This window comes from Rhodamnia argentea, chromosome 6, assembly GCF_020921035.1.
Source record: "Rhodamnia argentea isolate NSW1041297 chromosome 6, ASM2092103v1, whole genome shotgun sequence".
Lineage (NCBI taxonomy): Eukaryota > Viridiplantae > Streptophyta > Magnoliopsida > Myrtales > Myrtaceae > Rhodamnia > Rhodamnia argentea.
The window spans coordinates 24788931-24813992 of record NC_063155.1 but is presented as its reverse complement, the minus strand read 5'-3'; the positions used below and the strand labels follow the sequence as shown (position 1 = coordinate 24813992).

Sequence of the window (25062 nt, the reverse complement as noted above, 5' to 3'; positions counted from 1 at the left end):
TTCTAAATGATTTTCTTTGTCCATTATTTGATAATTTCTCATTATCATAGCAATGTACTTTATTGCAATTTTCTCAACTAAATTTGGAGATCATAGATGTTTTCTGGTAGTTTTTCTAATTGAAAAATTAATCTGTCATTCAAATACCATTTTTCTCAAGGACCCATGCTAACTAATTATATGGAGGGAAATATTTCCCTGATAGTACTGTCAGAGACGATACAATTTCAACCATAGACCCACATATTATCATCGCGTGTTTTGCATAAAGCACTCATTGATTGGGAAATCGTGTGGTCGGAAAAAAATATACGGTACTATTAGAATGTCAAGCTAGCAGCTTCTTTATATTGAACCAACTTCAATAGGTTGGATGAAGAACTACATTTCAATTAAGGATCAATATCTTCTTTTTTTGTTTTTTTGCATGGATATTGTATCAATGCTGTCATACTATCAAATCAGCAGCCTTAGGAAGAGCAATATTAAGTGTAACTTTCGCCAATTTCGTATCAATTTCAGCAACAGACTCTTCAGCATCCATTTTATATTGATCTTCACTCTAAACCCCACCACTACTTAAGCATCCGAAATGAACGCAAATTGTAAGTACTTTCACAACACATTACCTTCCCAACAATGGCTCTTCGCATCCTCTGCACATGGTTTTCTCTTTTCCTTCCTCTCCTCCTCCTCCTCTTAGTGAAAAGCTTCCACGGCAAAAACAAAACCGCCACGAAGACCATGACTATGACGACGAAGCAGCGGAAGAAGAACCTCCCTCCGGGGCCTCCGCCTCTCCCCATCATAGGCAACCTCCACCAGCTCGGCCACTTACCTCACCAGTCTCTGTGGGAACTCTCCAGACGGTATGGCCCTGTCATGCTCATCCACCTTGGCTGCGTACCCACAGTCATCATCTCCTCCCCCAGCGCTGCCAGGGAGGTCCTCAAGACCCACGACCTCAACTGTTGCAACCGCCCGCGGCTACTCAGCACAGGACGCCTCACCTATGACCACCTCGACATCGCCTTCACTGAGTACGGTGATTATTGGAGGGAGCTGAGGAAGCTGTGCTTGCTCAAGCTGCTTAGCGCCAAGCGAGTTCAGTCCTTCCGGTACGTCAGGGAAGAGGAGGTGGGTTCAATGATCGAGTCAATCGCGAAGTCAGCAGAGAGTGGAACTTTGGTCGATATGAAAGAGAAGTTCATGGCTTTGACGGTTAGCATCACTTGCAGGTAGGGACTAGTGGGGTAGTTGATGTGGCGAATTGACTCACCTCGACTAAGTTACTGCTTGAACTCACCTCAATTCTTCGAGGTTTGAGCATATATCGAGTCTGGTTCTTTGAACTTGAGTTCAAACTGGACTCAAGTCAATGCTCCAACTAGGAAAACTCCACTGAAACTCAGAAGATTTGAACCAAAGCTTGTCTAGCCTGAGAGCCAAGCAAGAATCGCCCACGAGTAACTTTGACTTGTTTGCACACCTTACATGCAGGGTCGCATTTGGGACGGCATTTCCGTGGATGGAGTTCAAGGACGGAAGGTTCATGGATATGATTCGCGAGGCAATGGCTATGTTGGGAAGTTTCTCAGCATCTGATGCTTTCCCTCGATTCGGCTGGATAGTGGACAGGTTCACGGGGCTTCATTCGAGGTTGGAGAAGAGCTTTCGCAGTATGGACGTTTTCTATCAGAAGGTGATCGACGAGCATCGGAACACGAATAAGAGGAACGAGGAAGAGGAGGACATTGTCGATTTGCTGCTGAAGATGGAGAGGGATCAGACGGAGCTTGCGACAGTTCCGCTCCAGGAAGATAACATCAAGGCCATCTTGATGGTACATCATACAATCTCTTACATATTTCCCCAAGTAGACCTAGATCATATACAATGTTGAGAAACAAACTTGAATGACTACTCGGTTTCTCAGGATATATTTCTTGCTGGAGTGGACACTGGTGCACTTGTCATGGACTGGACAATGGCGGAGCTAGCCAGGAACCCGAAGGCAATGCGAAAAGCTCGAGAGGAGATCCAGAGTTGCGTCGGAAACAAGAAATGGGTCGATGAAGATGATCTCCACGGGCTCAAATATCTCAAATTATTACTCAAGGAGGCGATGCGGCTGCACCCTCCAAATGTACTACTCGTCCCGAGGGAAACCATGGGTCACTTCAAGCTGTTCGGCTACGATATCGACCCGAAGACCCGTATCCAAGTCAACGTGTGGGGCATCGGGCGGGACCCGAACCTGTGGGAGAGCCCAGAGGAGTTTGTGCCCGAGAGGTTTGAGGGCAGTCCTATCGATTATAAGGGGAATCATTTCGAATTATTGACGTTCGGGGCAGGGCGGAGAATATGTCCTGGGATTTCGATGGGAATGGCGGTGGTCGAGCTGGCGCTCGCAAATGTCTTGCACTCCTTCGATTGGAAATTACCGGAGGGGATGACGGAGAAAGATGTGAGTATGGAGGAAGGCGCTGGTCAGACCGTATTCAAGAAAGTGCCTCTCACTCTGTTGCCGGTTAAGCCATCGCCTGAAACCGATGCATGACAAAGTCATCGTTGAACGAAAACATTTAAACATGATGTTAATTATGATCAAGTGTCTGAATGTTTCGCATTAAAGCTGTGTAGTACAAATCTCAGTTTCGAGACATAATCGAGAATGTTGATTATATTACAATTAATCAACAGACCCTTTTGAGGAATTTCGGAATTGTAACTATAGAAGAGACAAGAGATTATCAGCACTTGTGCGTTAACAAATTGCATTTATATTCCATGTAAGCAAATCACTTTGTAAGCTAAAAGCCTTTTAGTTGCACGTGTTAGTCCCATGTCGAAAATGAAATTACCAAAAAAGTCCAAAATCTATTGTAATTGTGCAAATTCAGTCTTAAGACCTTTTCTTATTATCAATTTAGTCCTAAATCTTTTGTATAAGTTCTAATTCAATTTTTCCAATCAATTTTGGTAGGAAATCGCTGACGTGGCTAAAATTTTAATAATATTATGATACGTTTCAATTTTTAAATTTTATCTTTTTTTTTCCTATTTGTTCTTTTTTTTTTTCTTCTTCCTCCAATTAGCCGACGAGCTCGCCGACCGACTGGAGGCAAGGGCCAGCGAAGCTTGCCCTTGCCCGCCTCTAGAGAGGCCGGCCTCGCCTAGCCATTGCGAGAAAAAGTTAGGAAAAATTTATACATACTAGTAGTTAGCTTTGATATATCCCAGCTTCACATTTTAAGAATGTTGAGCCTTGAGGCTTACTTTTCACCTGGTCAAGACAAGCAACATTAATACGATCTATCAGCGTCAATTGTTGCATTCCGACGATTCAACTTGCCTTGGGGTCGGGTGTTTCTCCTCTCCTACTATCAAGAGCCTACCATTTTCGTCTTGATATCAAGGTTAAGGTTCCATTTGTTTTGCAAAAAAAAAAAAATTATCTAAATGATCGTTAGTGTCGCTTATGAAAAATGAATAAACACAAAATATTTTTATTAATCACGAAAATATTTACACCTAAATTATCATCGATAATAAAAATATTTTTCATTGATTAATTATTTCAAACAATCATTTTGGGAAGGCGTTTCTGCGGATGCAGTTCAACGACGGAAGGTTCGTGGATATGATTTGCGAGGCAATGGCGATGTTGGGAAGCTTCCCGGTTTCCCCTCTGTTCGACTGGATTATGGACAGGTTCCCAAGGCTCCATTCGAAGTTGTAGAAGCGCTTTCGCAATCTAGACATTTTCTATCAGAAGGCGATCGATGAGCATCAGGGCGCGAATGAAACCAAGGAGGAAGAAAAGAACGTTGTTGATTTGCTGCCGAAGATGGAGAGGGATCAGACTGAGCTCGCAGGGGTTCGGTTCGAGGAAGATAACATCAAGGCCATCTTGGCGGTACATCATACAATCGCTATATACTATATAATGTAGATCATAGGGATAAGTGCAGTGAAAATCCTAAAACTTATTACGAAAGTGTAATTGAGTCCTAAAATTTTCAAAAAGTTCAATTAAGTCCTAAAACTTGTTAGAAAGTTCAATTGAGTCCTAAAACTTTCAAAAAGTGCAATCAACATAAAGATATGATTTCATCAATTTGACACACATTTTAATTTTAGGACTCAATTGCATTTTTGTGATAAATTTTAAAACTTGATTGCACCTTTTGAAAGTTTTAGGACTCAATTCCACCAAATCGGCAAACTTTAGGACTTGAGTACATTTTTTAAAAGTTATAGGACTCAATTGCACATTCAGGACAAGTTTTAGGGTCTTCAATGCACTTATCCCTCGATCATATACACGATTGAGAAGCAAACTCGAAATCCTTTTTTCTTGCATATAAATGGTATCACAGAAAAAATTGATGTCCATGTCTTTTTTGTGAATCATGACTTCATGGCCACTCTCAGGAAATATTTCTAGCTGGAGTGAACACCGGTGCACTTGTCATAGATTGGACAGTGGCCGAGCTAGCCAGGGACCCGAGGGCAATGCAAAAAGCTCACAAAGAGATCCGGACTTGCGTTGGAGACGAGAAGTGTGTCGCAGAAGACGACCTCAGCAGGCTCAAATATCTCAAGTTAGCGCTCAAAGAAGCAATGAGGCTACACCGTCCTAGCATACTACTCCTTCCGAGGGAAATAATGGGCTACTTCGAGCTGTTCGGCTGCGTTGTCGACCCCAAGAGCCTGTCCAGGTGAACATGTGGGGCATCAAGCGGGACCCGAGCCTGTGGGAGCACCCGGAGGAGTTTGTGCCCAAGAGGTTCGAGGACATCCCGATCGATTACAAGAGGAATCATTTTGAGTTGTTGCCATTCAAGGCGGGGCAGAGGCGATACCCTGGGATGTCGATGGCCATGGTGACGATCGAGCTGGCTCTCGCCAATGCCTTGCACTCCTTCGATTGGGAATTGCTGGAGGGAATGACAAAGGGAGATGTAAGTATAGAAGAAGGGGTTGGCATAACTGTGTTCAAGAAAGTGCCTCTCATCTGTTTCCAGTAAAGGCATCGCATGAAACCGATGCTTCATCATATCTCTCACAACGTTTTATACTTAATTACGATCAAGCACCTTAAAGTTGTACGGTACAATGTTGTAGCATACAACATCTTCATATATATACTAAAACATTGTGAGATTTTACGAGTCACTTGTGCGTTAACAAATTGTATTTGTATCTCGGGTGCGCGTTAACAAATTGTATTTGTATCTCGGGTGTGCAAATTACTTTGAGAGTTAAAAGTCTTTTATTTACGTCGGGTGATTCAATAGTGAATATTTCTTTGTTGTACAAGAAGGTAAAAAAAAAAAACATCTTTTATGGCTCGAGTCGGGTAGCATGGAAATTCGACTCAACACGACCATCAACACACCTAGGGGCATAGATAGTCAATTTATGGGTAAGACAAGACGATACGTAGAGATGCTGACTCTTTACTAACTCTAACTCAAAACAATTTTGTTGTGCACTAGATCGGTCAAGGAAATCGACATCGGTATGTACCGATTGACGGTTGAAACGGATCCGATCATGTGGACCGTGGAGTCTTGGCAATTCACCAGCTGTGATGCAGCATTCAACTAAGATAACAAGCATATCCTTGCTTAAAAGAGAAATATCGAAAAGTCTGATAATAAAAAAATAATCATCATCCAAGACGTCATAAACACACCTTTTATAGGGTGTTAACCCTAATCCTAACCTTAGTAGGATTCTAAACATCAAAATTCAAAATTACAAAATTGTCATTAATAGTAAGATAAATCCTGAAAATCCTATAAAAAAAAAATAGGAAAACCCATCTAGACGATCCCTAATCGCCAAAATCCATTGTTAATTACAGCTAAATGCTGTGAATATTGATCATGACGCCATTTCGCTTCAGTCAACCGAATTTGAGCCCGATCCAATGTCGTCGACCCAATCTGCCGGTCCTTAGCACATCACCATTTTGTTTTTTGATTGGATTTCTGCATGTCCAATCGATCCAGAAACGCACTACTAATACATTCCGCGTCAAGCTGCCATGAGAATATGAAAGGATGAAATTCATGACCCATAAAATTGATTACAGTCGGCACATCATCAAATTAAAAAAAAAATAACAATCATGTAAAAAAATTCGCGAATACATTCAAAGTTACTTAGCATTATCAAAAAGTCGGTATCTTAGCTTTCGGTCTTTTCAAGGCCAACTTTCACCCTGAAAGTCCCTTGGAAATGGTTGCCAAATACAGTCTAAATATCGTATATGAAACCTTAAGATCGTGTGAATGTATCGTGTAGCAAATTAGAATTCTTACTATTCGTTATTATGATTCATCAGCTTTGGAAAAATTACATGCTCCGGATATGGGTCTGTTTTTTTTTTTTTGGGTGGGGTGGGGGGGCACATATGGGTCTTGGGGAGCCATTTGTATAACGCCTGTTTTTAAATTTGCTTAATAACTATGAAGTTTCTAAAATTTCAGTGCTTGTACCTTTTTCAAGACAAGATATTAGATGTGTCAATGTGGATCATTGTCCCACTTTTTAAACCACTTTTATTCAATTGGATTATATATAAATTCAGCAAATTTAAAAAATAGGTCAAATATGGGCTTAGTTTTATAAAGCACATTCAAATATGGGTTTTAACATAATTCATTTTCGACCTCGCAGCTTCCCAAACACTCACTTGTAAGTGGGCCTCAACTCAAGTATATTTGTTTATATTTATATTTTAATATTTTATAAGTAAAACAAAAAAATAAAAATAAAAAATAAAAAAACTATTTTGGAATGTTGCAGGCCACGGCCCGCCCGACTCCCCCCACACCGCTGCCGCCGCGCCCCTGCCTCCATTTCTTGAACGTGGCCACGTGTGTGGAAACGTGGCGGAAACGAAATAAGTCTCGTCATGCATTGCCATGCTGCATTGGGACAAAACCGACACAGGACTGGCGGTGGAGATAAGGCATGCAGAAGCCAGCTGCTCTTTCAATCCCATGAGTCTCTCTCCCCCACATTTGTATCTAAGTTCAGCAGATTTACACAAACACAATAGAGAGGAGGAAGAGGGGAGACCAAGTGCAGAGGACTCACAGAAGAGGAGAGAGAGAGAGAGAGAGAGAGAGAGAGCGAATGGTCGTTCTTATATGCTCAAAGTGAGCCCGAACCTGGGTTTAATTTCGGTCTTATCCGTAGAATCATAAAAATATTTTAGGGCTCTTTTTTATTATTTTTATTTATGAAATTATAAAAGTAATTATTTATCATGTACGTATAAAAATATACATTTAATATATAACGTATCTCAACGTATCGAAATTCTCTATTTTTCTCGTTATCATAGCAATGGGCTTTATTGAAATTTTCTCAACAAAGTTTGGAGATCACAGATGTTTTTGGGGAGTTTTTCTAATGGAAGAATTTAACATGTCATTCAAATACCCTTTTTCTCGAAGGACCCATACTAGCTAATGATGTTGAACAACTTCAATCGGTTGGATGAAGAGGTGGACTCCAATTAAGGGTCAATATCTCTCTTTTTTTTTGCATTGATATTGTATCGATGCTGTCATACTATCAAATCAGCAGCCTTAGGAAGAGCAATATTAAGTGTAACTTCCGCCAATTTCGTATCAATTTCAGCATCCATTTTATATTGATCTTCAATCTAAACCCTCGCACTACTTAAGCATCCCAAATGAACTCAAATTGTAAGTACTTTCACAACACATAACCATCCCGACAATGGCTCTTCACATCCTCTTCACATTGTTCTCTCTTTTACTTCCTCTCCTCCTCCTCCTCTTAGTGAAAAGCTTCCACGGCAAAAACAAAACCGCCACGGAGACTACGACTACGACGACGAAGCAGCGGAAGAAGAACCTCCCTCCGGGGCCTCCGCCTTGCCCCATCATAGGCAACCTCCACCAGCTCGGCCACTTGCCTCACCAGTCTCTGTGGGAACTCTCCCGGCGGTATGGCCCCGTCATGCTCATCCGCCTCGGCTGCATACCCACAGTCATCATCTCCTCCCCCAGCGCTGCCAGGGAGGTCCTCAGGACCCACGACCTCGACTGTTGCAGCCGCCCGCGGCTACTCGGCACAGGACGCCTCTCCTATGACCACCTCGATGTCGCCTTCACCAAGTATGGCGATTATTGGAGGGAGATGAGGAAGCTGTGCCTGCTCAAGCTGCTTAGCGCAAAGCGAGTTCAGTCCTTCCGGTACGTCAGGGAAGAGGAGGTGGGTGCAATGATCGAGTCAATCGCGAAGTCAGCAGAGGGCGGAACTTTGGTCGATATGAGAGAGAAGTTCATGGCTTTGACGGTTAGCATCACTTGCAGGTAGGGCCAAGTGGTGTAGTTGATGAGGCGAATTGCGTTCCGCGACTATGTTACTACTTGTGAGTTGTAATTTGAGCATATATTGAGCCTGGTTCTTTGAACTAGAGCTCACCTTGATCACGTTTCCTTGGTTCGAGCTTGACTATACTGGATTAGACTCGCTTACGAGCAACCCGAATTATTTAGCTATCATCAAGTTCAAACTTAATTCAAGTCAATGCTCCAACTAGGAAAACTCGACTGAAACTCAGGAAAGATTTGAACCAAAGCTTCGCTTGCTTGAGAGCCAACCAAGAATCGCCCACAAGTAACTCTGACTTGTCCGCACGCCTTAAATGCAGGGTCGCATTTGGGCAGGCGTCTCCGTTGGAGTTCAACGACGGAAGTTTCGTGGATATGATTCATGAGGCACTGGCGATGTTGGGAAGCTTCTCGGCATCTGATTTTTTCCCTCGATTCGGCTGGATTGTGGACAGGTTCACAGGGCTCCATTCGAGGTTGGAGAAGAGCTTCCGCCAGTTGGACAATTTCTATCAGAAGGTGATCGAAGAGCATCGGAACACGAGAAGGAGCAAGGAGGAAGAGGAGGACATTGTCGATTTGCTGCTGAAGATGGAGAGGGATCAGACTGAGCTCGCAGGGGTTCGGCTCAAGGAAGATAACATCAAGGCCATCTTGATGGTACATCATACAATCTCTTACATGTTACCTACTGCAGACCATATACACAATTGAGAAGCAAACTTGAAAGTTCTTTATATTGCAGGATTTAATTCGAGAACTTCTTAAATGTAAACTCCGTCCTCCTTCTCGGATACAAATGGTATCGCTGAAGAAACTGATGTACACGTCTTTTTTTGAGAATCATGACATTCATGGTCACTCTCAGGATATATTCCTCGCTGGAGTGGACACCGGTGCTGTTGCCATGGAATGGACAATGGCCGAGCTCGCCAGGAACCCGCGGGCGATGCGAAAAGCTCAAGAAGAGATCCGGAGTTGTATTGGAAACAAAGAACGGGTCATGGAAGACGACCTTCACGGGCTCAAATATCTCAAGTTAGTACTCAAGGAGGCAATGAGGTTACATCCTCCAGGGGTACTGCTCGTCCCGAGGGAAACAATGGGCCACTTCAAGCTGTTCGGCTACGATGTCGACCCGAAGACCCGTGTCCATGTCAACGTGTGGGCCATCGGGCGGGACCCAGGTCTGTGGGAGGACCCTGAGAAGTTCGTTCCGGAGAGGTTCGAGGACAGTCCGATCGACTATAAGGGGAATCATTTCGAGCTGTTACCATTCGGGGCAGGGAGGAGAGTATGCCCCGGGATTTCGATGGGGATGGCGGTAATCGAGCTAGCGCTCGCCAATGTCTTGCACTCCTTCGATTGGGAATTGCCAAAGGGAATGACGGAGGGAGATGTGAGCATGGAGGAAGGGGCTGGCCTGGTCGTATTCAAGAAAGTGCCTCTCACTCTCCTGCCAGTTAAACCATCTTATAAAATCGATGTATGACAAAATCGCGTCAAGAGAAAAACATCATATTTGACGACATTTTGTTCTTAATTATAATCAAGCTTCTCAAGGTTACATGGTACAATGTTATAGAAGACAACATCTCCATTATATGGTATATTACTTTCCTCGGCAATTAATAAAAAGACCCATTGGAGGAATTTGCATTGTAACTATATATAGTGAGAATTCTCTTTTCTTTCTTCGACACAGCATAACTTAATAAAAAATATTCAAATTATCAGCCATGCCAATCTATTGTGGACTATAACAAATTGTACTTGTATCCCGTGTGCAAATTACTTTGAGATTTTAAAGTCTTGTTGCACTTGGTAATTTAACATCAACTATTTTTTTGGTCGGAGTATTTCCAGGGAAAAGCTTTAATGCCCCTCAAAATCTGTTACTGTTGTGTCATCCTGGAATAGAAATCTAGCTTTTATTCATCTCAAGCATATTGAAATAATCTTCCAAAGCATTGGTACTTTCAAATTAAATAGGGAAAAGGACATTCGAAGTGTCATGACTCCGGTATTGGGCTCACTTTGGTGATAAAACTTTTTCTAGGATCATTTAAGTTCTACTTTTTTTTTATAAAAAAAGAAATTATCACTTAAGTGTCAACTTCTCGATGCGGAAAATTAGACATGACAACATCCTAATATTCTTCCGAGCGATGTGTCTCGCGTGAAAGATGTGTTGGATTTACTTTTTGTACGGATTTACTAGCACTGCATATTAGTTGTTTTCCACAAGAGGTAAATATATTGAAAGAATATAAATCTCTCAAACTTTAGACGGGCCAAACTGCAGATGGTCGGGTAATTTAGGGAGACTTCGTGCCTTTTAAGAGTTAAACTCCAAATTAACTTCTGTGAATAGTGATTTGTACAATTTAAGGATTGAAAACTTTTGCTTAGAATTTTTTTCTGTCTGTTCTATCTCCGGCTCTTCTCTTTTTGACTTTTATTTAGATCGCAACTAGTAATCCAGGCTTTTTACCAATAAAGTGGGAAGGGAAGACATCACAATGCCCTCTACGAAATGTATAGTTTCAGTCATAAATACTCGGTCGATATATACGTTTTTATCACAGCCCCATCAGGGTGTCAAAAATCAGGAAGTCTCTCCCAATGACGTAATAAATGTCCCCACCCTTGATTTCTAGATAGATATTACTCTTCTTTTTAGCCAAACAAGACTCATGTTACATGACTCCATAAACCACTAGCGGACAATCCCTTTGGAGAAAAATTGTTGTTAAATGTGTCTTGAGTTTGAATCCGTAGAATTGAATTGTATATAAGCATGAAAGTTGAAAGCCGAATCTTACATATTTAAGTCGGCAAAGGTTCAGATAGTTTTGCTTGCACCATTGTTGAAGAGAGCGCTTGTTCCCAAGTTTGTTAGATTACACTCAAATTGGGTCTTTCTTCGTGACCTTATTATTCATGTGTTGAGACCTATTAAAGTTTGTGGTAAGATTATTAATTGTTTTATAAGATAAAGAAATCACTTCATGAGGAAATGTGGTGCAAGACATTGCGAAATCTTTTATGGTAAGTCACAACGAACGAACTACGTCAATCCGGCATTCGATTTATTTTTTTATTCTATTATTTTAGTGTTCGATGCTTGTCTGAGTGGTAGTAGTTGCAATTCTCAAATATGATCATGATTCAGTCTCTTATGTTCTGGAAAAAAAAATAATTACAGAAAATATAAACTTGTTGTAACATTTTTTTAGGATTAATACCATAAAAAAAAATTCCAAACTAGTGCGTTTGTGACAAATTTACCCTAAATTTATTTTTTGACCATCAAAAATCCCAAACTGATACACACGAAATAAATTTATCCCAAAATAATTTTTTGATAACAAAAAATTCAAAACCGGTACACCTATGATAACATCTCTCTCTATTAGTTTCCGTTAAATTGAGTTAATATCACAAAAAATCTCAAATTAGTGAATTTGTGACAAACGGAAGGTAAAAACCCCAAGCTAATACACTCATAAAGTACCACGTGTCATCCGACTCGGTAGTTTAACGATAAAATTAAACGAAAATTAATGGAGATTAAATTTATCACAAATGTATCAATTTAGAGTTTTTTGTGGTCTAAAATTTCAGTGCTTGTACCTTTTTCAAGACAAGATATTAGATGTATCAATGTGGATCATTGAACCACTTTTTAAACCACTTTTATTCGATTGGGTTATATATAAATTCAGCAAATTTAAAAAAATAGGTCAAATATGGGCTTAGTTTTATAAAGCACATTCAAATACGGGTTTTAACATAATTCATTTTCGACCTCGCAGCTTCCCAAACACTCACTTGTAAGTGGGCCTCAACTCAACTCAAGTATATTTATTTATTTATTTATTTTAATTTTTTATAAGTAAAACAAAAAATAAAATAAAAAAATAAAAAAACTATTTTGGAATGTTGCAGCTGCAGGCCACGGCCCGCCCGACGCCCCCCACACTGCTGCCGCCGCGCCCCTGCCTCCATTTCTTGAACGTGGCCACGTGTGTGGAAACGTGGCGGAAACGAAATAAGTATCGTCATGCATTGCCATGCTGCATTGGGACAAAACCGACACAGGACTGGCGGTGGAGATAAGGCATGCAGAAGCCAGCTGCTCTTTCAATCCCATGAGTCTCTCTCCCCCACATTTGTATCTAAGTTCAGCAGATTTACACAAACACAATAGAGAGGAGGAAGAGGGGAGACCAAGTGCAGAGGACTCACAGAAGAGGAGAGAGAGAGAGAGAATGGTCGTCCTTATATGCTCAAAGTCTACAGTCGAACCTAAGCCTGAGCCCGAACCTGGGTTTAATTTCGGTCTTATCCGTGGAATCATAAAAATATTTTAGGATCTTTTGTCTATTATTTTTATTTATGAAATTATAAAATTAATTATTTATCATATATATATAAATATACATTTAATATACAATGTGTCTCAACGTATCGAAATTCTCTATTTTTTTATAAATTACGTATCGTCGTGTCGTGTCGTATCACGGCGTGCCTTATCGTATTACGTGTCGCATGTCGTATCAACACTACATAGGCAACCACGGCAATGGGGTTACCCAAGAGGTGCGACCACTAAACGATGGTCACGTAGCAACGCCACTAGCAGCACCACCCAGGGTACGCAGCTCTGCAACTATTTTTCTTTACAGGGAGGGAGGGGGGTGGGGGAGGGGTCTAAAAGATGCAAAAAAAAAAATTCAAAAATCCCTACCAAAAACAACTCGTCTTTGTCTTAAAGGTTACTCCCATGAAAAATCTCAAACTGAAACACATGTGATAAATTTAGCAAAATTATTTTTTTGATCACGAAAAATCACAAACCGATACGGTTGTGACAAATTTACCCCAAACTATTTTTTTGACCACCAAAAATCCTAAACTGGTACACTTTTGATAAATTTATTCTAAACTAATTTTTTTTACTACGAAAAATCCCAAACTGACACACATGTGACAAATTTACCCTCGATTAAATTAGGTTAATTCCACGAAAAATTTCAAATTAATACATCCGTGACAAAAATAGAGTAAAAACCCTAAGCTGGTATACCTGTCAATTGTCACGCGTCATACAACTTAGCATTATAATGGTTAAATTTAACGAAAACTAACGTAATGTAAATTTATCACGGATGTACCAGTTTGAGGTAAATTTATCACAGGTGTACCAATTTGAGATTTTTCATAGCTAAAAAAATAATTTGAGATAAATTTATCACAAGTATATCGGTTTTGAGTTTTCGTGGTATTAACCCTTGTCTTAAAAGATGATCCACTATAATTATTTTTTAACAGCGTCAAGTCCATCTCAGCGAATCCATTGTTGGAATGGCACAAGGGCGATCGGTGACACTTTGTAAAAAGCACCAGAACCATTTTGAACAAACAAAATAGAATGACGATTTTGAATTTCAAGCAAAATTATCACAAATTTTCCAATAACAGTCAATAGTCTCCATGACATCCATCTTACTTAGTTTTCGTCCCTCTTAATGTAGATGACGCGCACTTGCACTGTGTTTGTTTGGTTGGCGTGCAAGGTGAAGCAGGCTTTCCACCCCTCTGATGGTATCATGATTCCTCATGAATCATGAGGAATGGCTTTGAATTGAACTGAGGTTATGTGGTTGAAAAATCTTTTGGGAAGTGTCGTGAAAGAGTGGGCGAAGCTCTTTGAGAGACTTGACTTCCTATCTTAATTCATGTAAAAAAAAATTTGAAGGGTTTAATCCAATTTGAGTAATTCGCACAGTAGCTAAAGTCACTTTGCTTTAGTTGCAACTTTATGCAACGGACCCATGCTTTCTACCTTTTATAAGACAATTTAAGTGCAAATCTATTGCAATTGTGTCAATTCCGGTCTAAACTTTTTTTTTTACTAATTGAATCATAAACCTTTTGCATTTGCTCCAAAATCAATCTATTTGGCAGGATGACAATGACGTGACATCGCCGGCACCGATATAGATAATTTTAAAAATATTTTAAAAATATTTGAATATTTTATTTTTTTTCTCTTTTGTTTTTTTTTTCTCTACCCCCGTTGTGGCTGGCGAGCTCCGGCTACCTTCGCCAGCCACACTTGGAGGAAGAGAAAAAAAAAAAAAAAATATTATTAGAAAACACAAAAAATATTGAAATATTAATAAATTTTTCACATAAATACCGGCCGGCCAAACAGACTGAATTGACAAAAATACAAAAGATTTAGGACTCAATCAACAAAAAATAAAATAAACTTAAGACTGAATTGACACAATTGCAATAGGTTCATGACTTTTTTGGCAATTTTTCCTATCTTAATTCATGTGAAATTTTTTTGGAGGGTTTAATCCAATTTGAGTTGTTCACATAGTGGCTGAAAATTAAATTTTGAAAAGTTGGTTTGCTTTTGTTGAAACTTTATGCAACGGACCAAAGTTTTTTACCTTTTATAAATCAATTTGTGTACAAACCCTCTGATTACTTCACGAGTCAAGATCACGTTTGATCGGTCGAGCTTAAATCAAGTATCGAGTATAGTAAGGAGATTGTAATGTATGAACTGATTTTTCTTTGTGGAAAATAAATGACTTTCCTCAATCTCCTAAGGTAGTCTTAACCCATATGTTCATTAACCTTAAATTAGGACTCAGTTTCATGTCATTACCACCTTGTCCTTTATCTTAGTCGAGAAGTTACACTTTTGTATATGCATTTACATGTATAAATCCACGAATACAAATTAACAAATAGGTAAAAATTGCAAATTTATAATTTGTAGTCTATTCTCAAAACTATTTGAGTTAGATTCAAGTTTCGAATGAAATTATTAACTGATTCAGTCGAGCTTGATCTTGAAAATCAAGCTAGGAAATATGTTGACTCATCTAAATCATTTTCTTTGTCCATTATTCAATAATTTCTTGTTATCATAGCAATGTCCTTTATTGATATTTTCTCAACAAAATTTGAAGTTTTCTAATTGAAGAATTTAACATGTCATTCAAATACCCTTTTTTCTCAAAGGACTCATGCTAGCTAATAATGTTGAACAACTTCAATCGAGAGGCAGACTCCAATTGAGGATCAATATCTTTTTTTTTTTTTTTGGCATCAACATCATATCAATGCAGTCATACTATCAAATCAGCAGCCTTAGGGAGAGCAATATCAAGTGGAACTTTCGCCAATTTCGTATGAATTTCAACAAAAGATTCTTCAGCGTCCACTTTATGTTGATCTTCAATATGACGCTCGCACTACTTAAGCATCCCAAGTGAAGTCAAATTGTAAGTACTTTCACAGCACATAACCATCCCAACAGTGGCTCTTCACATCCTCTTCACATGGTTTTATCTTTTCCTTCCTCTCCTCCTCCTCCTCCTCTTAGTGAAAAGCTTCCACGGCAAAAACAAAACCGCCACGAAGACTATGGCTACGACGACGAAGCAGCGGAAGAAGAACCTCCCTCCGGGGCCTCCGCCTCTCCCCATCATAGGCAACCTCCACCAGCTCGGCCACTTGCCTCACCAGTCTCTGTGGGAACTCTCCCGGCGGTATGGCCCCGTCATGCTCGTCCGCCTCGGCTGCGTACCCACAGTCATCATCTCCTCCCCCAACGCTGCCAGGGAGGCCCTCAAGACGCACGACCTCAACTGTTGCAGCCGCCCGCGGCTGCTCGGCACAGGACGCCTCACCTATGACCACCTCGATGTCGCCTTCACCGAATATGGCGATTATTGGAGGGAGATGAGGAAGCTGTACCTGCTCAAGCTGCTTAGCGCCAAGCGAGTTCAGTCCTTCCGGTACGTCAGGGAAGAGGAGGTGGGTGCAATGATCGAGTCAATCGCGAAGTCAGCAAAGGGCGGAACTTTGGTCGATATGAGAGAGAAGTTGATGGCTTTGACGGTTAGCATCACTTGCAGGTAGGGCCTAGTGGTGTAGTTGATGAGGCGAATTGCGTTCCACGACTATGTTACTGCTTGCGAGGTGTAATTTGAGCATATATGGAGCCCGGTTCTTTGAACTAGAGCTCAACTTGACCACGTTTCCTTGGTTCGAGCTTGACTATACTTGATTAGACTCGATTATGCTTACGAGCTACCCGAATTATTTAGCTTTTATCAAGTTCAAACTTGATTCAGATCAATGCTCCAACTAGGAAAACTCGACTGAAACACAGGAAAGATTGGAACCAAAGCTTGTCTTGCCTGAGAGCCAAGCAAGAATCGCCCACAAGTAACTCTGACTTGTCCGCACGCCTTAAATGCAGGGTCGCATTTGGGCAGGCGTCTCCGTTGGAGTTCAACGACGGAAGTTTCGTGGATATGATTCATGAGGCACTGGCGATGTTGGGAAGCTTCTCGGCATCGGATTTTTTCCCTCGATTCGGCTGGACTGTGGACAGGTTCACAGGGCTCCATTCGAGGTTGGAGAAGAGCTTTCGCCAGTTGGACAATTTCTATCAGAAGGTGATCGAAGAGCATCGGAACACGAGAAGGAGCAAGGAGGAAGGGGAGGACATTGTCGATTTGCTGCTGAAGATGGAGAGGGATCAGACTGAGCTCGCAGGGGTTCGGCTCAAGGAAGATAACATCAAGGCCATCTTGATGGTACATCATACAATCTCTTACATGTTACCTACTGCAGACCATATACACAATTGAGAAGCAAACTTGAAAGTTCTTTATATTGCAGGATTTAATTCGAGAACTTCTTAAATGTAAACTCCGTCCTCCTTTTCGGATACAAATGGTATCGCTGAAGAAACTGATGTACATGTCTTTTTTAAAGAATCATGACATTCATGGTCACTCTCAGGATATATTCCTCGCTGGAGTGGACACCGGTGCTGTTGCCATGGAATGGACAATGGCCGAGCTCGCCAGGAACCCGCGGGCTATGCGAAAAGCTCAAGAAGAGATCCGGAGTTGTATTGGAAACAAAGAACGGGTCATGGAAGACGACCTTCACGGGCTCAAATATCTCAAGTTAGTACTCAAGGAGGCAATGAGGTTACATCCTCCAGGGGTACTCATCCCGAGGGAAACACTGGGCCACTTCAAGCTGTTCGGCTACGATGTCGACCCGAAGACCCGTGTCCATGTCAACGTGTGGGCCATCGGGCGGGACCCGGGCGTGTGGGAGGACCCTGAGGAGTTCGTGCCGGAGAGGTTCGAGGACAGTCCGATCGACTACAAGGGGAATCATTTCGAGCTGTTACCATTCGGGGCGGGGAGGAGAGTATGCCCCGGGATTTCGATGGGGATGGCGTCGGTCGAGCTAGCGCTCGCCAATGTCTTGCACTCCTTCGACTGGGAATTGCCAAAGGGAATGACGGAGCGAGATGTGAGCATGGACGAAGGGGCTGGCCTGGCTGTATTCAAAAAAGTGCCGCTCACTCTACTGCCAATTAAACCACCTTATAAAATCAAAAAATGAATAAATCGTGTTAAGAGAAAAACATCATATGTGACGACATTTTGTACTTAATTATTATCAAGCGTCTCAAGGTTGCATTGTACAATGTTATAGAAGACAACATCTCCACTACATAGTAAATTGCGCCTCGGCGATTAATAAAAAGACCCATTTGAGGATTTTGCGCATTGTAACTAAAGAGCTGCTACCCTCACGGTCTGACGGTACTGTCATTATTTCTTACCCCACGATTTTTTAATTAATGAGTACTTTATACAAAAGATGCGATAATGATGTGTGGATATACGGTCAGAAATAACTTATAGTACTGTCAAACCGTCATTGAAACATTCTCTTTTCTTTCTTCAACATAGCATAACTTAATTTAAAAAAAATCAAATTATCAGTCATGCCAATCTATTGTGGACTAACAAATTGTACTTGTATCCCCTGTGTGCAAATTACTTTGAGATTTAAAAGTCATGTTGCACGTGGTAATTTAACATCAACTATTTTTTTGGTCGGAGTATTTCCAAGTAAAAGCTTTAATGTCCCTCGAAATCCGTTCTTGTTGTGTCATCCTGGAATAGAAATCTAGTTTATGTGCATCTGAAGCATATTGAAATAATCTTCCAAAACATTGGTACTTTCAAATTAAATAGGGAAAAGGACATTCAAAGTGTCATCATCTGGTATCGCACTCTCTTTGGTGGTGGAACTTTTTCTAGGATCACTTAAGTGCTACTTTTTTACAAAAAAAAAATTATTATTAAGTGTCAACTCCTCGACGCTGAAAATCCGACATGACAATATCCTAATATTCCTCCATGTGATGTGGCTCGCGTGAAAGATGTGTTGGATTTACTTTTTGTACGGATTTACTATCACTGCATATTAGTTGTTTTTCACAAGAGGTAAAAATATTGAAAGAATATAAATGTCTCAAACTTTAGAGGGGACAAACTGCGGATGGTCGGGTAATTCAAGGAGATTTTGTGCCTTTTAAGATCCAAACTCCAAATTAACTTCGGTGAATAGTGATTTGTAGAATTCAAGGATTGAAAAATTCTGCTTAGATTTTTTTTTTTTTTTTGCATGTCCTATCTCTAACTCTCCTCTTTCCGACTTTTGCTCGGATTGCGACCAGTAATCCGGGCTTTTTATCAATAAAGTGGGAAGGAAAGACATCATAGTGCCCTCTACGAAATGTATAGTTTTAGTCAAAGATATTCGATCAGTATATATGTTTAGAACCCGTTATCACAGCCCTGTCGATGTGCCAAAAATCAGGAAGTCTCTCCCAATGAGTTAATAAATGTCCACACCTCGATTTCTAGATAGATATTACTCTTCTTTTAGCTAAACAAGACTCATGCTACATGACCCCACAAACCACTAGCGGACAATCCCTTTTGGAGAAAAATAGATGTTAAATATGTCTCGAGTTTGAGCCCATAGAATTGAATTGCATATAAGCATGAAAGTTGAAAGCCGAATCTTACATATTTGAGTCGGCAAAGGTCAAGATAGTTTTGCTTGCACCATTGTTGAAGAGAGTGCTTGTCCCCAAGTTTGTTAGATTACACTCAAATTGGGTCTTTCTTCGTGCCAAGGATTCATGTTCTAAAGCCGATCAAATTTTGTCGTAAGATTTATTAATTGTTTTATAAGATAGAGAAATCACTTCGTGAGGAATGGTCGTGCAAAATATTGTGAAATATTTTATGGTAGGTCACACCGAACAAACCACGTAAATCCTATGTTGTAGTTGTTTTCTTATTCTGTTATTTTAATCTTCAATGCATGTCTCTGTGGTAGTAGTTGCAATTCTCAAATATGACCATGCTTCAGTCTTTTAGGATGCACATGATAATCATTCTATTTCTAGAATCAATTTCTAGCCAGAAATAAATTTTTCTATTTATAGTTCCGGATAAGTTTTTGAGCAAAAAATTGCATTTGATAACGACATTAAATTTCTGCTCTTGGAACAGAAGTTTATTTGATTACGGTTGAAAATTTTTACTTCTCGAATATTATTAACACAAAATCTTATACGAAAAATTTATATTTTATTTTTTAAAATTATTAGAAAATATTATTTACTATTTAAAAATAAAAAATTATTATCTATTTTTTACTCTGGCGACGGCGGTAGTTGCGATGGTCGGCAACGGTGGGCGGCGGCAGCCAGCGAAGGTCGACGGTGGTCGGTGGCTAGCGAAGGTGGCGGTGGGCGATGGTGGGCAACGATAGGGTACGCTATTGGCAATGGGTGGCGATGGTAGTCGGGACGGTGGGCGGCAGAGGGCGGTGATTGGTGGGAACGGGGGCAGCAAAGGTCCGCGGTGGTTGGCGGCGGGGGGGTCGAGGTCGACGGTTGGCGTTGATCGGCCCCGGTCACGATGGTGGGCGACGGTGGCCGACTGTGATGGTGGCAACGGCGGTGATTGCTGCTGCAATGGCCGGCGGAGGTTGCACGGCAGCCGGCGCAATTGCTACGGCGAGGGTCGATGATAGCCAATAGAGGTCAATGGTTGGCAGCGGTGGGCGGCAACCGACAAAGGAAGGGCAACAACGCGATGATGACTTGAGAAAAAACAAAGGGCTTTTGTAGGTTATTTCTCATTTATGTTTCGAAAACAGAGAAATTGCAATTTTTAACTTCTCATTTCTCTTTCAAATCTATTTCTGGAATAAATTTTTTTTCCAAAAATAGAAAATAGAATTTTATTACCAAACGAATTTCTGTTTCAAACCTGTTCTAGAAACAAAGAAATAGAATAGTTATCATGCATGTCCTTATGTTCTAGAAAAAAAAAGTCAATTACAAAAAATATAAACTTGTTGTAACAATTTTTTTAGGGTTGATATCATAAAAAAACCCCCAAACTAATATGATTGTGATAAATTTACCTTAAACTAATTTTTTAACATAAAAAATTCCAAACAGGTATACTTGTGACAAATTTATCTCAAACTAATTTTTTGATCACAAAAAATCCAAAATCGATACACTTATTAACTTCAGCCTCTATTAGTTTTCGTTAAATTGAGTTAATATCACAACAAAAATCCAAATTGGTGCACATGTGGCAAACGGAGGGTAAAAACTCCAAGCTAATACACTAGTAAACTACCATATATCATCTAACTCAGTAATTTTATAATAAAATTTAACAGAAATTATTGGAGGATAAATTTATCATAAGTGTACCAGTTTCGAGTTTTGTACTCAAAAAATTAGTTTAGGATAAAATTATCACAGGTGAACTAATTTAGGGTTTTTTTGTATTAATTGTTTCTTAATCCCATGGCCTGGGGCTTATTGGATAGAAGTTGCATTTTTTTTTTTTTCTACTTCTTGAAAAGTTAGCAGGTGATGGGAGCCTGGGAGGCATATTGCCAAAGAGGACGAGTAGGAGGAGACCATATTCAAATCATGGCGGATATGCTTCAATGTCATCGAGTTCTTGTAGTTCGAATGGAGGCAGTGCTACGCAGGATCCGCACCATATACATCCGCATCATCGCTGCATGCCTTCTCCGTCCTACAATCACGTGACACAACCTTCGTAACGGCAGAACGGGTAGCGGTCGGAAGATAGTCAACCTTCGCAACCGCAGCACTCCGGTGCTTTCCAGTCGACGGGAGCATAAATCACACCGTCAACAGTTTAGCATCTGCGTCGCGCTTTATGCAGCGGTAAAGCGACATCTGGGTTTATCTTCAGGAGCAAAGCGGGCGTCAACAGTCAAATTATGGATTAAAAAAATGATTGTCAGATGCTGACTCTTTACTAACTCTCACTGACTTCAAGATGGGAGCCACCAGAAATGACGAATCGTTTTGGTTGACGGACCTGACCTCTCTGGTTCGCTTTCTTCTCTTGCCAGATTACGCGCCTACTTGTTCTAATCTTGGCTCATCATCACACGCCAAATTACATAAATATTAATGAAAGTGTCTGTGCTTTCTTCCTCTTTAACGTTGGCCATCTCTCCAAAGACTCTGTCTGCATTTTAAGCTTGTTGCAGTCCCGAGACCCGAGAGCTCTCCCAGTCGTTGCAGGTTTTGTTTGTTCTTGCAATCTTTTTGAGTTCTGTTCTTGAGGGTAAAAAGAATCCTGTTTTCCCTCCTCTGCAACAGATGTTGCTGAATTCTGGGGCCGTACCCATCTAGTTTCGGATATGATCACGCTTCAATCTCTTATGTTCTGGCAGAAAATAACAAATAGATACTAAAATCCTGGCGTCTTAGTCTTTTGCTTATCCCTTAGGCAGGTGCTTCTTGGGTTCAAGTTACATTGATTTTTTCTTTTTCGAAAAGTTGCAGGTGATATGGGAGGCATACTGCCAAAGAGGACAAGCAGGAGGAGACCATATTCAAATGGTGGGCATGCTTGGAATCCGTCGAGTTCTTGGAGTGAGTATGGAGGTAATACTATGCAGGATCCGCACCAAACGTGCCTTCGTCATCACTGCATGCCTTCTCCGCCGTACAATTATGCTACACAACCTTCGCAAGCGCAGACCCGGCAGCGTCGGAAGATAGTGAACACGAAATATTCAAGGATAGCCGATAATTATCGTTCTTTGTATGAGGTAATTAGCTCAGGTCCTTGACAGCATTTAGAGCGATTACGGGCAAAGATCTCCTCTATCTCTTAGGGTGTCTCAATCCATGTCACCTGTGATGGCTATTCAAAAAATGAGATGTATGAAACGTCTAGTCTGAAGATGTTTAAACTACAGTTTTGTTTTTCTTTTGGAAGATGTTCAGAAATGAATGATACAAAGATTGAAATTTAGCCTGAAACGATAGCACAATGCTTCAAATCTTTCACATGTTGTCAATGAAGATGATCATGATGATCTAACTAGCACAGGTAACTACCGCTCTCGCCCAAGCTGGTTTAGAGTCTTCTAATCTCATCGTCGGGATTGATTTCACAAAGAGCAATGAGTGGACGGGTACGCTTTCTTAATGCCTTGTTCCATTTCATAAGTCATGTGATTGACTGTGTGGGAGATTGTTTCGAATATCAGGCACAAGGTCATTCCAACGGCGAAGCCTGCATCACATTGGCCATGGTCAGAATCCCTATGAGCAAGCGATATCAATCATCGGAAAGACTTTATCCTCATTCGATGAGGATAACCTAATTCCCTGTTTCGGATTCGGAGATGGTACATTAGTTCCCTATGGGGATCAGTTTCTTATGTAAATGAATCCATTGAAGATGAAACTAATGCTGAAAATTCTGCAGCGTCAACGCACGACCAGGATGTTTTCAGTTTTTATCCAGACAATAGATGCTGTAACGGATTTGAGGAAGTTTTGGTGCGATACAAAGATGTCGTTCCCTGTCTCCGCCTTGCGGGTGCTGCTTCTGTTTAATTTGTCAAACTATGGGGGTTTCTGCTTCTGCAGGATGATCTGGTAATACGTTTGTCAATTTTCTTTTAACCATTGCAGGACCGACATCCTTTGCACCTGTAATTGAGATGGCAATGACGATTGTAGAGCAAAGCGGTGGCCAGTACCATGTCCTGTTAATTATAGCTGATGGGCAGGTAAAATCATGTTCTTCATAGACTAAACAATCAAAGCTAAGTCGCGGCTTCTTCACCAGATCCTGTCATTTTTTCAGGAATGAAAGTTTCCTCCTCCTTTTTGAGCTTTTTTCTTTGAATTTTTACAAGTTTGGGTGCTAGGACAGAAGATTATCTCCTTATAATGAGATAATATAGTATGGTGTTGTGATTATCGGTTACTTGGTATTGATTATCTCCTTTTCTTCCCACAATGCGGCAATCGACGCAGGTGACAAGAAGTGTTGATACTCAGTATGGCCAGCTCAGTTCGCAAGAGCAAAAGACAGTTGATGCAATCGTGAGAGCTAGGTATTCCTCCCAGACCACTTCAAGCTGCCTTTTCACAATCTCATTTGCATTTCTTCTCCCATCCTCATGACATGACATGACATATGTGAACTCCATTGCAGCGAATACCCTCTGTCTATTGTTTTAGTTGGGGTCGGGGATGGGCCATGGGACCTAATGCAGGAGTTCGATGATAACATTCCTGCGAGAGCCTTTGACAATTTCCAGGTACATCAGCCCCTGGTCTAGAACGATCAATGGCCATAACATTTTTCTACATGCTCAGCAGACAACTTCTTTCTTTGGTCTTGCCAGTTTGTCAACTTTACCGAGATCATGTCCAAGAATGTGGATGCATCTAGAAAACAGGCGGAATTCGCTCTCGCGGCCTTAATGGAAGTTCCGTCTCAGTATAAGGCAACTATCGAGCTCGGCATATTAGGGTAAGAATTATGCTCTAGGCTCTTGATGATACATGCACTGTTTGATCATCTCTTTTACTGTGTTCAAGAGTCTGAACCTCCGTTGAAAATCTTGTTTCCTAAATTGATGGGATAGTCAACAAAGGGGGATTTCCCCAGAGAGAATTCCTCTTCCTCCGCCTGTTCACAGCAGCAGCTCAAGACCTTACCAATCAAGAAATTTTCAGCAAAAGGAAACTCCTTGTCGCGATGAATGCTCCCCAACGTTCAGCAGAGCCCCATCAGCAGTTTCGGCTGATGACAGTCAGGTATGCTGTGTGATGTTTTCAGGGAAATTCTTTCTGGATGAGCTAGTTCAAGTAAGCTAACAGAATTATCAGTTTTCTCGGCTCGTCTGTCAATCACAAAGCGAGAAACAAATCTTCTATATTTCATGATATTCATCATTACCTCGCTTCAATCGATTGAAAAAGGGGTTACTGATTTCGTCCAATTATTCCATTTTGCTCTTGTGGATTTGCTCAGGATTGTCCCATATGTATGAGCAATTCAAAGGACATGGCCTTCGGGTGCGGCCACCTGGTATGGAAGTTCATCTTGTTGGTCTCCTTTTCCACTCTCTCCTCTTATGTTTCCATCTATGAGATCCTGAGGAGCAGGATAACACAATCATTTTCAAGCTAATATCCTCTGTTCTTCTTTCATTTGACAGACCTGCTGTGACTGTGGGGAGAATCTGCAGTCATGCCCGATATGCCAGAGCACCATCCATATCAGAATTAAGCTTTATTGACCGCGCTTTGCCATTTTACATCTACTGTTAAAACTACAAGTTGATCTCAGCTAGCATTGCTCTATATGGAAGTATATAGTTGACTTTTAAGTTGGAGTAAAGGGCTAGTCCTCGCTGCTGGCCTCTGATC

The 25062-nt window shown here is 40.9% G+C and overlaps 4 protein-coding genes and 1 pseudogene across 5 annotated transcripts; all 5 read left to right on the top strand.

The window, feature by feature from the left end:
* Positions 1-619: 619 nt before the first annotated feature.
* LOC115732239 (cytochrome P450 71B10-like) lies at positions 620-18848 on the top strand. The gene is made up of 5 exons (XM_048280377.1): positions 620-1238; positions 1501-1843; positions 1937-2564; positions 17876-17907; positions 18789-18848. The coding sequence occupies exons 1-3, from the start codon at positions 640-642 to the stop codon at positions 2558-2560; spliced, it is 1566 nt and encodes a 521-aa protein (XP_048136334.1). The 5' UTR covers positions 620-639; the 3' UTR covers positions 2561-2564; positions 17876-17907; positions 18789-18848.
* On the top strand, positions 3593-5107 carry LOC115732240 (annotated as a pseudogene).
* On the top strand, positions 7757-9981 carry LOC115733860 (cytochrome P450 71B34-like). Its single transcript, XM_030664473.2, has 3 exons — positions 7757-8366; positions 8708-9047; positions 9256-9981. The coding sequence occupies exons 1-3, from the start codon at positions 7768-7770 to the stop codon at positions 9877-9879; spliced, it is 1563 nt and encodes a 520-aa protein (XP_030520333.2). The 5' UTR covers positions 7757-7767; the 3' UTR covers positions 9880-9981.
* On the top strand, positions 15696-17961 carry LOC115733859 (cytochrome P450 71B10-like). The gene is made up of 3 exons (XM_030664472.2): positions 15696-16336; positions 16684-17023; positions 17232-17961. The coding sequence occupies exons 1-3, from the start codon at positions 15843-15845 to the stop codon at positions 17850-17852; spliced, it is 1455 nt and encodes a 484-aa protein (XP_030520332.2). The 5' UTR covers positions 15696-15842; the 3' UTR covers positions 17853-17961.
* A 2857-nt stretch (positions 18849-21705) lies between the features above and the next one.
* On the top strand, positions 21706-25045 carry LOC115749339 (E3 ubiquitin-protein ligase RGLG1). 2 transcript variants are annotated; one of them, XM_030686097.2, is made up of 12 exons: positions 21706-21903; positions 22162-22436; positions 22721-22805; positions 22881-23021; positions 23102-23215; positions 23311-23408; positions 23659-23738; positions 23840-23945; positions 24033-24160; positions 24276-24447; positions 24665-24721; positions 24852-25045. In XM_030686097.2, exons 2-12 carry the CDS (start codon positions 22173-22175, stop codon positions 24930-24932), a joined length of 1326 nt encoding a protein of 441 aa, XP_030541957.1. In that variant the 5' UTR covers positions 21706-21903; positions 22162-22172; the 3' UTR covers positions 24933-25045. The 2 variants fall into 2 exon arrangements, with proteins under 2 accessions (XP_030541957.1, XP_030541961.1); XM_030686101.2 differs by having other exon boundaries at positions 21887-21903; positions 22168-22436.
* The last annotated feature ends 17 nt before the right edge of the window (positions 25046-25062 follow it).

Coding starts and splice junctions, on each gene's coding strand:
- LOC115732239 (XM_048280377.1), top strand. CDS start 640: ATGGCTCTTCGCATCCTCTGCACATGGTTTTCTCTTTTCCTTCCTCTC. Junction 1,239..1,500: donor ACGGTTAGCATCACTTGCAG/GTAGGGACTAGT, acceptor CCTTACATGCAG/GGTCGCATTTGGGACGGCAT. Junction 1,844..1,936: donor ACATCAAGGCCATCTTGATG/GTACATCATACA, acceptor TCGGTTTCTCAG/GATATATTTCTTGCTGGAGT.
- LOC115733859 (XM_030664472.2), top strand. CDS start 15,843: ATGGCTACGACGACGAAGCAGCGGAAGAAGAACCTCCCTCCGGGGCCT. Junction 16,337..16,683: donor ACGGTTAGCATCACTTGCAG/GTAGGGCCTAGT, acceptor CCTTAAATGCAG/GGTCGCATTTGGGCAGGCGT. Junction 17,024..17,231: donor ACATCAAGGCCATCTTGATG/GTACATCATACA, acceptor GGTCACTCTCAG/GATATATTCCTCGCTGGAGT.
- LOC115733860 (XM_030664473.2), top strand. CDS start 7,768: ATGGCTCTTCACATCCTCTTCACATTGTTCTCTCTTTTACTTCCTCTC. Junction 8,367..8,707: donor ACGGTTAGCATCACTTGCAG/GTAGGGCCAAGT, acceptor CCTTAAATGCAG/GGTCGCATTTGGGCAGGCGT. Junction 9,048..9,255: donor ACATCAAGGCCATCTTGATG/GTACATCATACA, acceptor GGTCACTCTCAG/GATATATTCCTCGCTGGAGT.
- LOC115749339 (XM_030686097.2), top strand. CDS start 22,173: ATGGGAGGCATACTGCCAAAGAGGACAAGCAGGAGGAGACCATATTCA. Junction 24,161..24,275: donor ATCGAGCTCGGCATATTAGG/GTAAGAATTATG, acceptor TTGATGGGATAG/TCAACAAAGGGGGATTTCCC. Junction 24,448..24,664: donor TTTCGGCTGATGACAGTCAG/GTATGCTGTGTG, acceptor GGATTTGCTCAG/GATTGTCCCATATGTATGAG.